The sequence below is a fragment of the Amphiura filiformis genome, chromosome 3 (genome assembly GCF_039555335.1).
Source record: "Amphiura filiformis chromosome 3, Afil_fr2py, whole genome shotgun sequence".
Lineage (NCBI taxonomy): Eukaryota > Metazoa > Echinodermata > Ophiuroidea > Amphilepidida > Amphiuridae > Amphiura > Amphiura filiformis.
In genome coordinates this window covers 45,161,943-45,175,965 of record NC_092630.1, presented here as the reverse complement: position 1 = coordinate 45,175,965, position 14,023 = coordinate 45,161,943, and the positions used below count along the sequence as shown (strand labels likewise).

Genomic DNA, 14,023 nt, shown 5'->3' with positions numbered 1-14,023 from the left:
TAGAAGAAAATCTTCCACCATGTCCACAGTCGCTTCATCGTCCAGAAAGGCAGCTCAAACAAGCGCCGTGCATCAAGAACCTGCTGCCACCATGTGTCCTTAATAATAATAGATAGTGCTCAGCTGATAGCAGTATCCAAAAGAAGTCAATACATTCCACTAAAATATTATCAGTTTTAATGCCCTTTAAATATTTCCTGTTCTGCAGGCGGCATCACCATATTTTGGACGAAGTAGTTATTGGCGGTAGAATGGTAAGAAGTGTGTTTGTGGGGTTTATATCATCCTATCACCACTGTTCACCATATTTATTATATTATTCATCCTTTTGTCTAAAGGTTTTAATTGCTATACAAAAACATTTATGGCTGCCCTGGGTTATTTCAAATAGCGAAATAGTATATTCAGAGTTTGCAATTTGCAAGGCATTCAAACCTCCCCCGGAATTTTGAGTTGATGAGTCTTTGGGAGCTGACGGAGAACCGGTGAACAGAGGTGAACAGGGGTCTATCGGAGCTGCGAACTGTACAAATCATTCTTGACTTTATGGGTGAAAAGCGCTTAAAAACCCAGAAATGGTCGGAATGTTCAAGGCTGAGAAAATCAAAAATCTTACACTAAAAGACACAATTTCATGCCTTAATTTAACACCATGATTTTTGTTGAAAAAAGGTACAGCACTATGGTCTTATAGCCTATGATATTACTGAAAAAATACAATTATTGCTTTTTTATTTGACCGAGAAAATTAATTTCAAAGTATAAAGGATGTATCTCAGAACAATAGAGGGTGGTCAGTATAGTAGCGTTCTGAGTTTAATTAGAGCATCTTTCTATCTATATCGCTTGCCATGGGCACAATAAACGAAATAAAGCATGCTGGGATGAATTATCGTGACAACAATATTACCTAAACGTCACAGATGAAACAGTCCAGTAAATATACCCAAACTGTAAAAAAATAACAATCTGCAATTGAATATACCCAATCTAATCAATCTACACTTAACTGTATAATTGATATTTTTGGCTAATGTCTGTTTCATTTGTCTTGCAGAAATGGCGCTTGAGGAGAATATCAATTCTGATATAGGATCTTACTACGGCATTTTCTTATCATATATATAAAGATAAGAACTTGTACGATTACAAGTTAGTATTCAAGGTCTATGGTGTATACCGCATAATCACAACAGTTTAGGGAATTTAAAGGATTTCTAAGCATAATAAACGTTTAAATTGATTGTATAATGTATAACGTTTTATGATTCATACTATCCTTGTTATAAAGTAAGTTGTATCATATACTTTGACGTCATGGTATCCTTGTTATAGGCATCATTATAATGCCTAGAGTCTATGCATATCAATCTTAGACTTGACTTGTTTCTGATCATTTGTATATCGATTTTTTTTATTAATGTAGAGGACCTGATTTACCACAGGGCACAATGGGGCAACGATTGGAGGGGGGGGGGGGCAACAGTTTTAGAAGAAAAATAATAATGAAATTTTGTTAAATTCAACCACCAGAATTTGAGCATTAAAACAGCACATTTCGCATGGCACTCGTGCACCTTTCACCCCTTTTTAGAATTTTAGCATTGATATATAAAATAGCTAATTTTCGTGCGTTACCAAGCAAAAACACAAAACGTTTTCAACATTATTCGCAAAAGGTTAAAATGAAAGGTTGCGAGAAAACGTTTAAATGTCGGGTTATATAAAAGGTATAAAATGTTTTCATTTTAACAACATTTTAGATATTTTGTTGTAGTGTATTTTCATATAAAACGTTGTGCCTTTTATAAAACCCGACATTTATGTTATTAAAACGTTTTCATTAAAAGCTGGGTAAGCGCCCACTTTTCACAAGTTATTCTGGAGTACGGGTCCACGGGGCGACTAGGAAAAAACTTATGTTACAGTGGTGAAGTGGGGGTCTAACACTTCGATCCGAAGAGTCAGGGGCCACATGAGTCATGTTGCCGTGCCCAGGGCTAAGAAAAAGGTAAATCCGGCCCTCGACAAGCTTGGGAAGTCCGAATAACCTGAGTGGTAGATTTTTCAAATAATTAAGTTTCATATAACATCCAATGTATACTAGTATTACAGTCATGGACAAAAGTTTGGAATATTTTTATTTTTTTGCATAACCCTGTTTTTAAGGCTAGCTTCAGACTCCGTATTGTACGTACAATATTGTATGTACAATACTTTTCGTGACGTCAAAAAGTATTACACGTGCAATAAATATACGTGCCACGACGAGTTGAATCAGATTAAATAACGCGCTATAACCCTGACAGTTCATTGTTTGCTAAATCCAAGCGAGGTCACCAGAAAATCTATGCAAGAGAAATTTTTACTGCTGCTGATGAAAAATCCTAGAGTGCGTTTGGAGGTTTTTTCTGCACTTTACCAGTAGCCCTAATAAATTCATAAAACAATAAAAATCAAATAAAGATTTAGGGCAAATGTTTTTACTCACTGCTCATCTGATTCAGTTTCCCAGGAAACTAAATACCGATACTCCTTAGTTTTTCCCTGACTTTCCAGACATAATTATGAGTAAACATCAAATTTAATGTTTACAAAACAATCAAATATATGGTCGAATCCAACGAAAAGTGTACACGGCATGTTCAGGGCCATAACCTAAAAGTATTAATCAATTGGCATTCGTTTTTGTATTGTGTTTATTCGCCTTGATCATACGCTTCGCGCCATATATAATAAGACCCCTTCTGTGAAAAACTTAGACACAGAGACCCCAAAACATGCTATTTTTACCCATTTTTTCAAAATATTTCTTTAAGTATTTTTAAAAACATCGTAATCAGTTATGAAAAGAAGTCATTGGATTGAATCTAAATTGATTTCCTGAAAGGTGTGTATTCAAAGATTGCCTGTTCAATTTTTCACATATTTGTACATAATTATGAATTTTTGTGATAATTTTTTGAGTGGTATTTTTTTACATTACCTACGAATACAATTTTTCATAGCAGTAGATATATCTTTAAAAAATGGAAATCACTAATAAATGCGCAATTTATGCAAGCTTTGATATGTCCAATACTGAAATGCATTGCATTCGGACATCTTTATTATTGTGTTTAGCTGCCAGAAATTCTAAATGGCACAAAGGTAGGTTTGGTAAAAAATACGCATTACCTCCGAATACATGTTAAAAGCTGTGTCATGTCCACAAACTGAGAGAATAGTAAACAATAGTTAAGCAATAGGTGCAGGGTAATACACTCTTTATTTCTACCAAGTTTCAATAGACTGCGTTTAAATATTTCTGAGATGTCAACAATAAAAGCAAGTATTCGTAGGTTAATTTCGGTAACCGAATGTTACCTACGAATACAATTTGATTTATCATGACAGTATTGTGAAACACCGCCATTCATGCCAATGCCCATATTGGTACATAAGGAAGGCCTGTATGTTTTTTTTCAATTTTTCACATATTTGTACATAATTATGAATTTTTTGTGATAATTTTTTGAGTGGTATTTTTTACATTACCTACGAATACAATTTTTCATAGCACTAGATATATCTTTAAAAATGGAAATCACTAATAAATGCGCAATTGATACAAGCTTGGATATGTCCAATACTGAAATGCATTGCATTCGGACATCTTTATTATTGTGTTTAGCTGTCAGAAATTCTAAATGGCACAAAGGTAGGTTTGGTAAAAAATATGCATTACCTCCGAATACATGTTAAAAGCTGTGCCATTTCCACAAAGTGAGAGAATAGGAAACAATAGTTCAGCAATAGGTGCTGGGTAATACACTCTTTATTTCTACCAAGTTTCAATAACCTGCGTTTAAATATTTCTGAGATGTTAACAATAAAAGCAAGTATTCGTAGGTAAATTTCGGTAACCGAATGTTACCTACGAATACACTTTGACATCATGACGGTATTGTGAAACACCGCCATTCATGCCAATGCCCATACATAACGAAGGCCTGTATGTTTGCTATCAAATCATATGTCAATGAAAGTTGCGAATTCACATACATGCCCACCATGCAAAACTGAATACGGCTTAATTGGTGAAAAATATGTACTGAAATAGACGACGGTCTGCTCATTTGAAAGAAAAATCAGATTCAAAGAAGAGAAGAAGGGATAAATACTTGGATTTGTCAACTGTCATGTGTGCTTCATTTTAAATGTTTACCGACCTTCTGGTTTCTGAGTAATTTGTGTCCAAATTGATTTATTCGAAGGTAACTTTTGACGTTTTCGCTAAGGTTACCTACGAATACCATGGAAAAAAACGACTGTTCTCATTGTCTCATGATCTAGACAACACATTGATGGACCCTGGTATAAAGCTAATTGTAGTTGCCCTCAAACGAAAGGCCACAAGACGTAACTGACTCCAAGATGGACTTCACAAGTCTGCAATAACGGTTTTAAGCGATTTGTGTGCAATTAAGCAAATTAAAGTCACTTTAGTGCCTTTGTTTCTTACTTCAATCCTCTTTCAACCGCTGTGAACCGACATTATTAATACATGATAGGGTCTAAAGTATCAATAAACGCACATAAAGAAAATAATACATTCAAAGTGCTTTATAAAATGAAGTTTTGATTGCGATATCCACCAAAAGTCTAATTCTTACCTACAAATACTGAAATGTTACTTACGAATACAGCATAATACATGACATGTGTAATGAAGTGTCCCTACCAATGGAAATTAATTGTCAAAAACTTTAAGCGGTACCCCAGGACACTATTATTACCCATATACGGATTCATTCAACAATTATTTATTAAGTAAAATTGCTGATTAAGGAATTGTATATCAAAATGAAGTGGTCAAAATCTTGCTAAAAGCATCAAAAATTTTGATCTAAGGTAATAGCATTTATTCATTTGGACGTACCATCTGAAAGAGATCTAAAACTACAATTTTATTAATTCATTACCATAATAGCAAAATTTAAACCTATAAACTCAATATAGATATTGTTAAATCGCTCATGTTACCTACGAATACCCGGGTTTCTTCACCTTTTCATTGTATAAAGCGTTAGGTGTATGCGTATAATTCCTAATATTCTTGAAAACATATATCATACTCGTTCTTATACAATGTGTAAATTGATTCATACTCATTTGATAAATAAAATACAGAAACTGACCTAAACTTCATTTTCAAAAATAAACTAGCATAATTGACTAAGATCATATTGATCGCATTATAAAAATAAAAACAAATATTTTCTGGTTGGGTTAGCATTTTCCTGACACCCTGTGGTCTACATTACACGAAAAAAGCGTTAATGGGAATATTCCATTTGTTTTAGGTTGATTAGTATTGCGATAGTGAAAGCATCCTAGTGGTATTCGTAGGTAACATTGGGTTTTGATATCACATTTACTATCACACGTCCTGGATTTATTTTTCAAGATTAGTAATGGCACTTTTGGTTTCTATAAGGCCAATATGTCATCAATCAATGGGCAAAAGGAAAAAAATTGTGGAGACATCTTTATTTCGGACTTTTATTTTTGGCCCGTGGACACTTTTGGTTGGATTCGACCATATATGCATTCTTTTGCATTTTGTACATAAATATTGATATCAATAATGTAGGCCTACAAACATTAAAAAAGGGGGCCTAAGAGTATGTCTATTTTTAATCATATACTAATTCCGCCATGCCCAAACATATCTTATTATGAAATCGTGTAATGGAACCCAAATTCCAATCAAAAATAAAAACAAATTTGTTATCAAATACACTAGGCCTATACATTGTATTATAGGAATTAAATAGATGGTTCATTTTAATAAATAAATAGATTAACACGGGTAATGGACAAGAAATATTTGGCAATACCGGATTTACCAGAGAGCCAGTGGATAAAGAAATTAATTAAAATTAAAACAAATTAAATGAGAAAATGAAAGCAAGGACATTTGGCGAAGTATTGTTTTAGAATTCGAAGGAGTCCTCAATGTTATCCTGGCCCCAGGACTGATTAATGTAAATTCGACCCATAGTTATTTTATCTACTTTTGCCAGCATTCAACCTGTTCAATGTGATTTATGCCTATTTTTAATAAAATTCCGAAATCTGACGTATCAACGTTGTATCGTGCACAAATTATGATTCGAGACTATTTCATTTGACACGGTTGTATGGATTTCAGAAGATCGGTCCTATAATAGATATCGATTAGAGAATTACATCAGGCTTCGAGGATGCCGTAATCCTCTTGACCATCAACCAATCAGAGAGACATATTTCAGAAATATATTCGTAGGATTGAAACTCTTTCAACTCTGAAATATATATTTCAAGTAATCTCGTTTCACACTTTGGCTTGCAATAAAGCCACGAAGGGGCGGTAATGTTAATATACGATTTCAGTCAAATATTGGTGCAAATATACGATTTCGGTCAACTATTTGGCTATCCTTTGCCCAAAATTATGAAATGCTTATTAGTAACAACTCTTAGGAGGGTTTTCGAGTAATTTTAGCGAAATAATGAGGTTAAATAAAAGAAAACCCACTTACAATTTTGGACGCTTAACTGTGGTGTTCTAGGGGAATTAAAATATCACAATTAACATGTTTAATTCAAAATCGTTGTCCTACAAGCACATGTTCAGATTGTGTGAACATTACAAATACAAACAATAAGGTTGAAAAATAAATAAAAAATATTTTAAAATGATTTTAAAAGATCGTCTATTTTGTAGCTTTATGACACTGAATAGGCCAAATATCTGCCTCTGACGAAAAAAAAATGTTTTCCATGCTGACAAGTACCGTAGCCTATGTCATTTCAAAAAGAAAGAAAAAAGGCGGATATTACTTTTTAAAAACTCAACGCATTACTATTAATACGCCTATAATTAATGAATGAAAAAGTATAGAAGGCGTTGCATCCGGTTCTGATGAGGGGGGGAGGGGCACAAGCCGTTTTCGGCAGTTTTCCTATGGGATTTTCTAATATTTCAGATCAATGGGGGGGCGGGGCTTCCGTGCCCCTAACGCTACGGTTACTGCATTAACACGTTTATGGATGTATTGTGATGATCATAAGTAGGCCTATCATAACATGCCTCAACGATATCAATATGTAAAAAGGTGTTGCAAATTCATAACACAGCGTGTTATAATGTAACGAATGCTATGCCAAAACTTAAAAATTAACAAAAATATCAGTATCAATAAAATCAGAACCAGAATAAATACAAAGGCCTACAAATAATACTTTTAAACTTTCTAAATCAATATAGGAATCTCGAAATCAATTAATCAATCAGTTATCAATCAATCAATCAATCAATCAATAAATAAATAAATAAATAAATAAATAAATAAATAAATAAATAAATAAATAAATAAATAAATAAATAAATAAATAAATAGGCCTAAATAGATAAATCTATAAATAAATAAATAAGATCTGAATGTGCCATTTATATTATTATTACAATTTTAATATTATTAATATTAGTATTAATACGACGTATTATTAACTTTAAAAAGGTGCCTATTGATTATATAATAATTCAAGTACAGTTGAATCATGGTAGGTATTATGATACCTACCATGGTTGAATCAAGAAGACATTAAAAGATGTTCATCATTACGTGCACTCATTAAATTTAGAACTCTTAGAAATTTGGCAACTCCGTATCAATTAAGCAACCTATGATTGTAGCAAAATATATATTTTCCCGGTACATACTATTTATTGCACGTGTAATACTATTTGACGTCACGAAAAGTATTGTACATACAATATTGTACGTACAATACGGAGTCTGAAGCGCGCTTAAGTGCAGATTTTCATCAATGACCCGTCAGCCATACAAAATCGATCATGGGTGTCTGGCAAGGTCTTAGGTACAATTCCATATCACACAATACGTAATGTAGGACAATGGCTTCTTATGCCTGTCCGATGAACCATCGGACGTCCTTTTCGCAGTTATTTTAGCGATATGATTCATAAGGTTACATTGGCTTTTGCATTACGGCGTGAAGAAACCAGCTTAAACTTTGTTGCGTCTGACTGTTGATTACGATATTTCTGACCATGGGGTACGAGTTGAGCGCATATTTATACGCCCGCATCATTGACTTACGTAATCGTGGCTACAAACAGAAGGATATTGGTGCCGCTTTAGGAATTACATAAGGTGCAGTCTCTAAAATTTTGAAGAGACGTCGAGAGACCGGAACTACTACACCTAGACCGAGGTCAGGTCGGCCACGAAAGACAACTGTCAGGGAAGACCGATCTGTCCTGAGACTTTGCCGCAATGGCCGCACGAAGTTTGCATCTCGGCTATGAACAGAACGGCTGAGGTCCATAAACGTGCCTGTTACCAGGAAACTTGTGAACAATAGACTGATTAGTGCTGGTTTTCGCGCAAGATATCCAATAAGAAAGCCGATACTTCTGCAAAGACATCGGCATGCGTGCTTGCTTTGGTCACAGAGACATAGGGATTTAACAGTAGGCCACTGGCGTAATGTGAGCTTCAGTGAAGAGGCCCGGTTCCTGCTCTACAGACAAGATGACCGATTCAAGATCCGAAGACAGGTTGGTTAAGCCCAGCTTGAGGATTGTATCCTTCCTAGAGTCCAGGGTGATTATGGTGAAATCACAGTATGGGGATCATTTCATAATACACAAAAGCACGCCTCTACATGCTAGAAGGACACATGAACCAGAACCAATGACTGTATGTTCTTGATACAGCTATGCTTCCGTTTTAAAGAAGAAACTTCGGGAACAATTTCGTGATCCAAGATGACAACACCAAGGCGCACAGAGCCCTACGCGTGAGGGAATTCCTTGAAATTGAGAATGTAGAACACCTGGACTGGTCGGTTTTGAGCCTGGATATGAACCCTATAGAAGACTTATGGGCAGAAGTATCCCGCAGGATAGGTAACATATGGACAACCAACTAATCACCCTGCAGGAACTTATACACGCCCTCATTGCTTGCTGGCGAGATATTCCACAAGGGACCTTAGCAAACCTGGTCGAGGGAATGTCAGGTCGTGTAAATGACCTTGAGCTGGCAAGGGATGGACACACCAAATAATTGAGATGTGTTTTCTAAAGCAAGAGACATATCTGAACATATCACAGTGAGAGTTTTTAGTTTTTATTTGAACAATAACGTTTGCTAATGTCTTTAATCTCATTTTGTGATACAAAGAAACCGCCAAAAAGTGTTGCGATTATGTGATCCTTCCATTGTAATGCGCTTCCTCAGGTAATTCTTTGTTTAATTGACAAATGGTGTGATGCAAACATCAAAGGACATTCATATCTTTCAATTAAATTCAACAGAGCACTACTCCAAAACAAAAAAATCTGTTCCTAATATGATTAAAAACTGCATTTGATACAAAAAATAAAATATTCCAAACTTTTGTCCATGACTGTATATATAAATATCATTAGTGTAAATTTTATGATCTAACGTATATGGCAAACCAAATGTGCATTTATAAATCGAGAAACTCGGAGTTTCGGTGCACAATTGGCTTGCATCGACAATCATTCTCGAGAAACCAGGTTTGTCGAGCGAGAGCCAGGTTTGTCGATCGAAAAATCAAGTTTTTCGACCAATAAACCTTTTTTGTAAGAAATTGGAATCGATAAACCGAGTTTTCGCGAATAAGGCCATAATGTACGATTTGTATCAAATTTTAATTTGCTTTTCTTTACTTACAGGAGTATTTTGTGATTGTGTCATCCTCTTTTTATGGCATGCTCCAGTAGATATCCACGAAAAAATCTTATTACCAAAATTCCGATTTTGCCTTTGTGAGCTATGCATGGTTATGTGAATTACATTGCTACATACACTGTAAATCCAAGTGTTTAGGGTTTCTGTTTAATTTTTCATTTACACACTTTAGAAAGTAAACACATCAAATGTTTACAAAGTAAACACATGTGCATTTACTTTCCGATCAATATGAAAGTAAACATGTTGAATGTTTAGAATCTAAATCTCATGTGTTTACTCTTTGTGGTTATGTGTTTACTTTGGTGTTTAGGTGTCCTATACCTTTACTGTGTAAATGAAAAATTAAACACCTTGCAGAAACCCTGAACATTTGGATTTACAGTGTAGGCCACTGTTTTGTAATTTCGTTCTGTTAACCAGAACGTAAATGCAAATTTGGCGATATTTTGGCCAAACAAAAGAATATGCAAGAATTTTTTACACACAGACATATTAACATTGTAGCAAGAGCTTTCCGTTTCCGTATAAAAAGTTCAACTTTTTTGAGAACTTGAAAAGCGGGGGATGAGGCTATCACGGAATGCCCCTTCAAAATGCTGAAATAATATCAGTAATAACTGAGAGGAAAGGTTAAGGCGAAATAACAAGGTAAAGTGAAAGAAACCCCACGGATTTGGTCTTGGTTTGAATTATGTCACAAATTGCTCTCTTGACCTCGCGAACACAACGAATTTGACTGATAGGGTGCAAACATTACAAATAGCCTATGCCAAAAATCAGGTTTGAAAAAAAATCCAATTTTATATTCGTACACTATGGCTATAATTGCACATTCAGATTGTCATAAATGTATGTACACAGATCAATTTGTTTGTGGTGATAAATACCAATCTAGATGTAATGTATCTGTTTTCGAATACTTTGACTTTTAAAGAAATATGTATATATCATAGGGCTAAAGGCGATATGTTAGTTTGATTGTTGTAATCATGGAATAAAAATTTAACATGTTGCCATTATTTTTCGTATAATAAACATACTTTTTAAAGTCGGTGGAAGATGAAACATTTTTTTTTTGAACTCATTTTGTTCTGACTGGAATTATAGTACGTAGGCTACGCAAAAACAATTGTCTGGTTTGCAAGGGCTCTTCCTCCCCCACCCCCCCCTATTGTCATTTTTGGTGGCCGGTCCTACCGGGTAATGTGCTGGCGTAAAATAAAAATGTTATCATTAAGATGAGCGCAAAGGATGGATCTACGATTAGCTTAAGTTGTTTGGGCGTAAGCAGGCGCTTTTTTTGTTTTTATTTTTTATGACGGATGAAAAATCTTAGAAGCGACAACGCCACCCCTTCGTATTTGTATGGGTTAACCACAGCAGCTGAAGGGAGTATCCCATCATGCACCTTAATATTTTAGATGACTCTTGAAATTTGCCGACAATCACACATAGCTTTGACTACATTTCCCGACAATCACATGGTTCTGACGACAACAGTCACTTTTTGCCGACAAATTTGTGTATTGGGGGTGTCACACACCCCATACCCCCCCCCCCTCTAGCGACGGCCCTTGATTTCCCTAAGAATCCCCAAATGATGTCATCACCAATCACGTTCTGATATCTGAGAACTCCCCAATCCATAAATAGTCCTGACTGATTATTGAAACACACTACAGTTTTGCATGAATGACGGGTAGTTTCCCTTATTAATTAATCGTTTCTCTTATTACATAATCATAAGTGATTATCACATTCCTTAAAGAGAAGAACACCAGTGCCACACAAGACTTTTCTCAGGTAAGATACTAGTATTAACAACATGTAAAAAAAGTGTTTTGACTTTCAAAAACAGTAATCTACTAGCATGACTAGTACTAGTACGACTCGGCCTATCTAAAATATCTGAGATGTAGCTAATAGCGTCAAGATTCAAGACCAAGTAAAGGTCATCCTATTTGATTTCTCGAAGGCATTTGATTGAGTTTCACATTTGAGATTACTACACAAACTTAAGATTTGACATTCAGGATACCACTTATTGCTTATTTCCTCAACCATCGTTCCCCAGCAATTCTCGAGCTACGTCTCAATAATTTCCTGTCCACTTCGGGGTCCCGCAAGGAAGTTTGCTTGAGCCACTACCATTTTTCCTTATAATCAATGTCTTGTCAGATGTTATATCATATCAATCCACGGTTTATTGAAGATGACTGCATCCTCTTCATGAACATTCAGAAGAAGGAAGAAGCAAATAGTCTTCCGCATGATCTCAATCAACTGCAGAAGTTGATTTCATCCAAAAAATGTCAAGTGCTCCACGTTACCAACAAGAAGCTGATCATCAAGATACTGTATAACGTCCATGGCTATACTCCAGAAGAGGCAGAATCGACAAAAATACCTGGCCGTCAATATCCACCATAATCTCTCTTAGAATCCCCACATTCCAAAATCACTTCAAAATCCAACTACCCGTATGTTCCTGTTAAGAAAAATCAATAATGCCGTAGAGAGACCAAATTGCTCTGATGTAAGACACTTCTGCGCTGTAATTGAACATGCCCAGTGTGCAAAGTAGATATACGTGCTTCATCTTCCATGGTTACAAACAGCCGTGCTTTACCAACGACGGGTCCATGCTAAACTGATATACCGTATCGTCTAGACTTGTTGATATTCCACAGTCCAACATTACGTTATACCGATGTTCTTCTTAGATAGAATCAGGCTATGAAATGCACTTCAGCTGCACTTCCCCACCTGCTTGTTGACAGCGCGTCCCTGGAATGCTTCAGAGGGCAGTAGAGGCCCGAGAGTACAGGTGCAGTCCGCTAGACTGCTTTCAGTTTTTGTCGCACACACTATGCAAAAAGTACTAATATACGCCAGAGGCGGACTGTACTCTTTCGGAAGAAGAAAAAGCTTAGCTTCGAAAAGCAAAATGCGGATCCGCGCGGATGCTCCATTTCAAACCTTTCCAATATGATATTTATGTTGAAGATAAATCAAGCAATGATTTGTCTTCATGTGATAAAGACCATGAAGACGTGATGCAGTGGCGTAGCCAGGGGGCAAGGGCAGCTGCCCCCCTGTGAGTATTCTTGTCCCCTTCTTCTCCCCACCCCATATGGGTGGAAAGAAGGGGGCAAGATTTGTTCTGGAAAAACGATTTTCAGAGATGCATTCAAAGAAGCTTTGTTTATGAGTTTATGGGATGACATTCCCATAAAAAAAAATCAAAATTTTGGAATTCTTAATTTCATGGTATTTGACTGTGGGACTAAGTGAACTTTCAAATCCTTGAAAGTACTTATTGAAAAGAGATTTATTTAATCAATAAATAACAGTTGAACTATAATAATCCCTATTCAATCCTGTGTAAGTCAGGAAACTAATTGGCTCATTACTTAGAATAGCTTTTTTTTTTTGTAATTTTAGCCCATTTTGACCATTTTCGTCAAAGTTTGGCCCCTGGAAATTTGCCATGTTTACGTCCATTATTATTTTTAACAATGTGGTTTAATCAAAGTGTGTGTTGATTGTGACCGCTAACCCTAAACCCAACCATTTGACATAGTGAACCCTATTTCATATTCGACATATTCATGATAGTGGACAACTTCCATGGCCTGAATATTGGATGCTGTTACATTAGAAATATTTGACAAATTCAACTTTTTCCTGAAAAGTTTGACTTTCACCCACAGTTGCATTCAAAATTACTACGGTAAGAATCTCTGTCCTGCAAAAAAATATGTTCCCTTAGTTAATTAGGATTCATTGGGGCTGCATTATTTTGGAATAGATAGTAATGCAGTATCACGCGTCCTTTTGCACGATCACCATTTATCACACGTACGACTTGTCTTAATTCTATACACTATAATAGTAACCCCAAGTACTTCCCTTAACCCAACCAATATACCGTAGTTCACTTCCTATTTGAGAGATGCTATGATTATCCAGAATATACTGGGAAACTTCCCAGAAGTTCTGAACTGTTTCCATGTCAGATATCACAGTGAAGTTTAGTTGAATGCCAGGTAATATCAGAGTATCTTTAAATCGACAACGAGAACTATGCCATGCACTCTTAGAACGATCATTACATTTCCAGAGTACGCAAATGTGATATTTAGCCTGCACCAAATAGTCGCACGATGTGAGACCCTTTTTATGCTCAATATTACCTGTTAAGAAACTACCTTGAGCACGTGAATAGGAAATGACAAAAACCA

At 35.6% G+C, this 14,023-nt stretch overlaps 1 protein-coding gene across 1 annotated transcript in view; it reads left to right on the top strand.

Annotated features, from left to right (window-relative positions):
- Window positions 1–10,845, top strand: part of LOC140148590 (protein mesh-like) — a 38,236-nt gene extending 27,391 nt beyond the window's left edge. The window contains exons 29-31 of the mRNA XM_072170598.1: window positions 209–254; window positions 1,058–2,169; window positions 7,843–10,845. Coding sequence (XP_072026699.1) covers window positions 209–250 — 42 coding nt within the window. The 3' untranslated portion in view covers window positions 251–254; window positions 1,058–2,169; window positions 7,843–10,845. The remainder of the gene's footprint in view (window positions 1–208; window positions 255–1,057; window positions 2,170–7,842) is intronic.
- The last annotated feature ends 3,178 nt before the right edge of the window (window positions 10,846–14,023 follow it).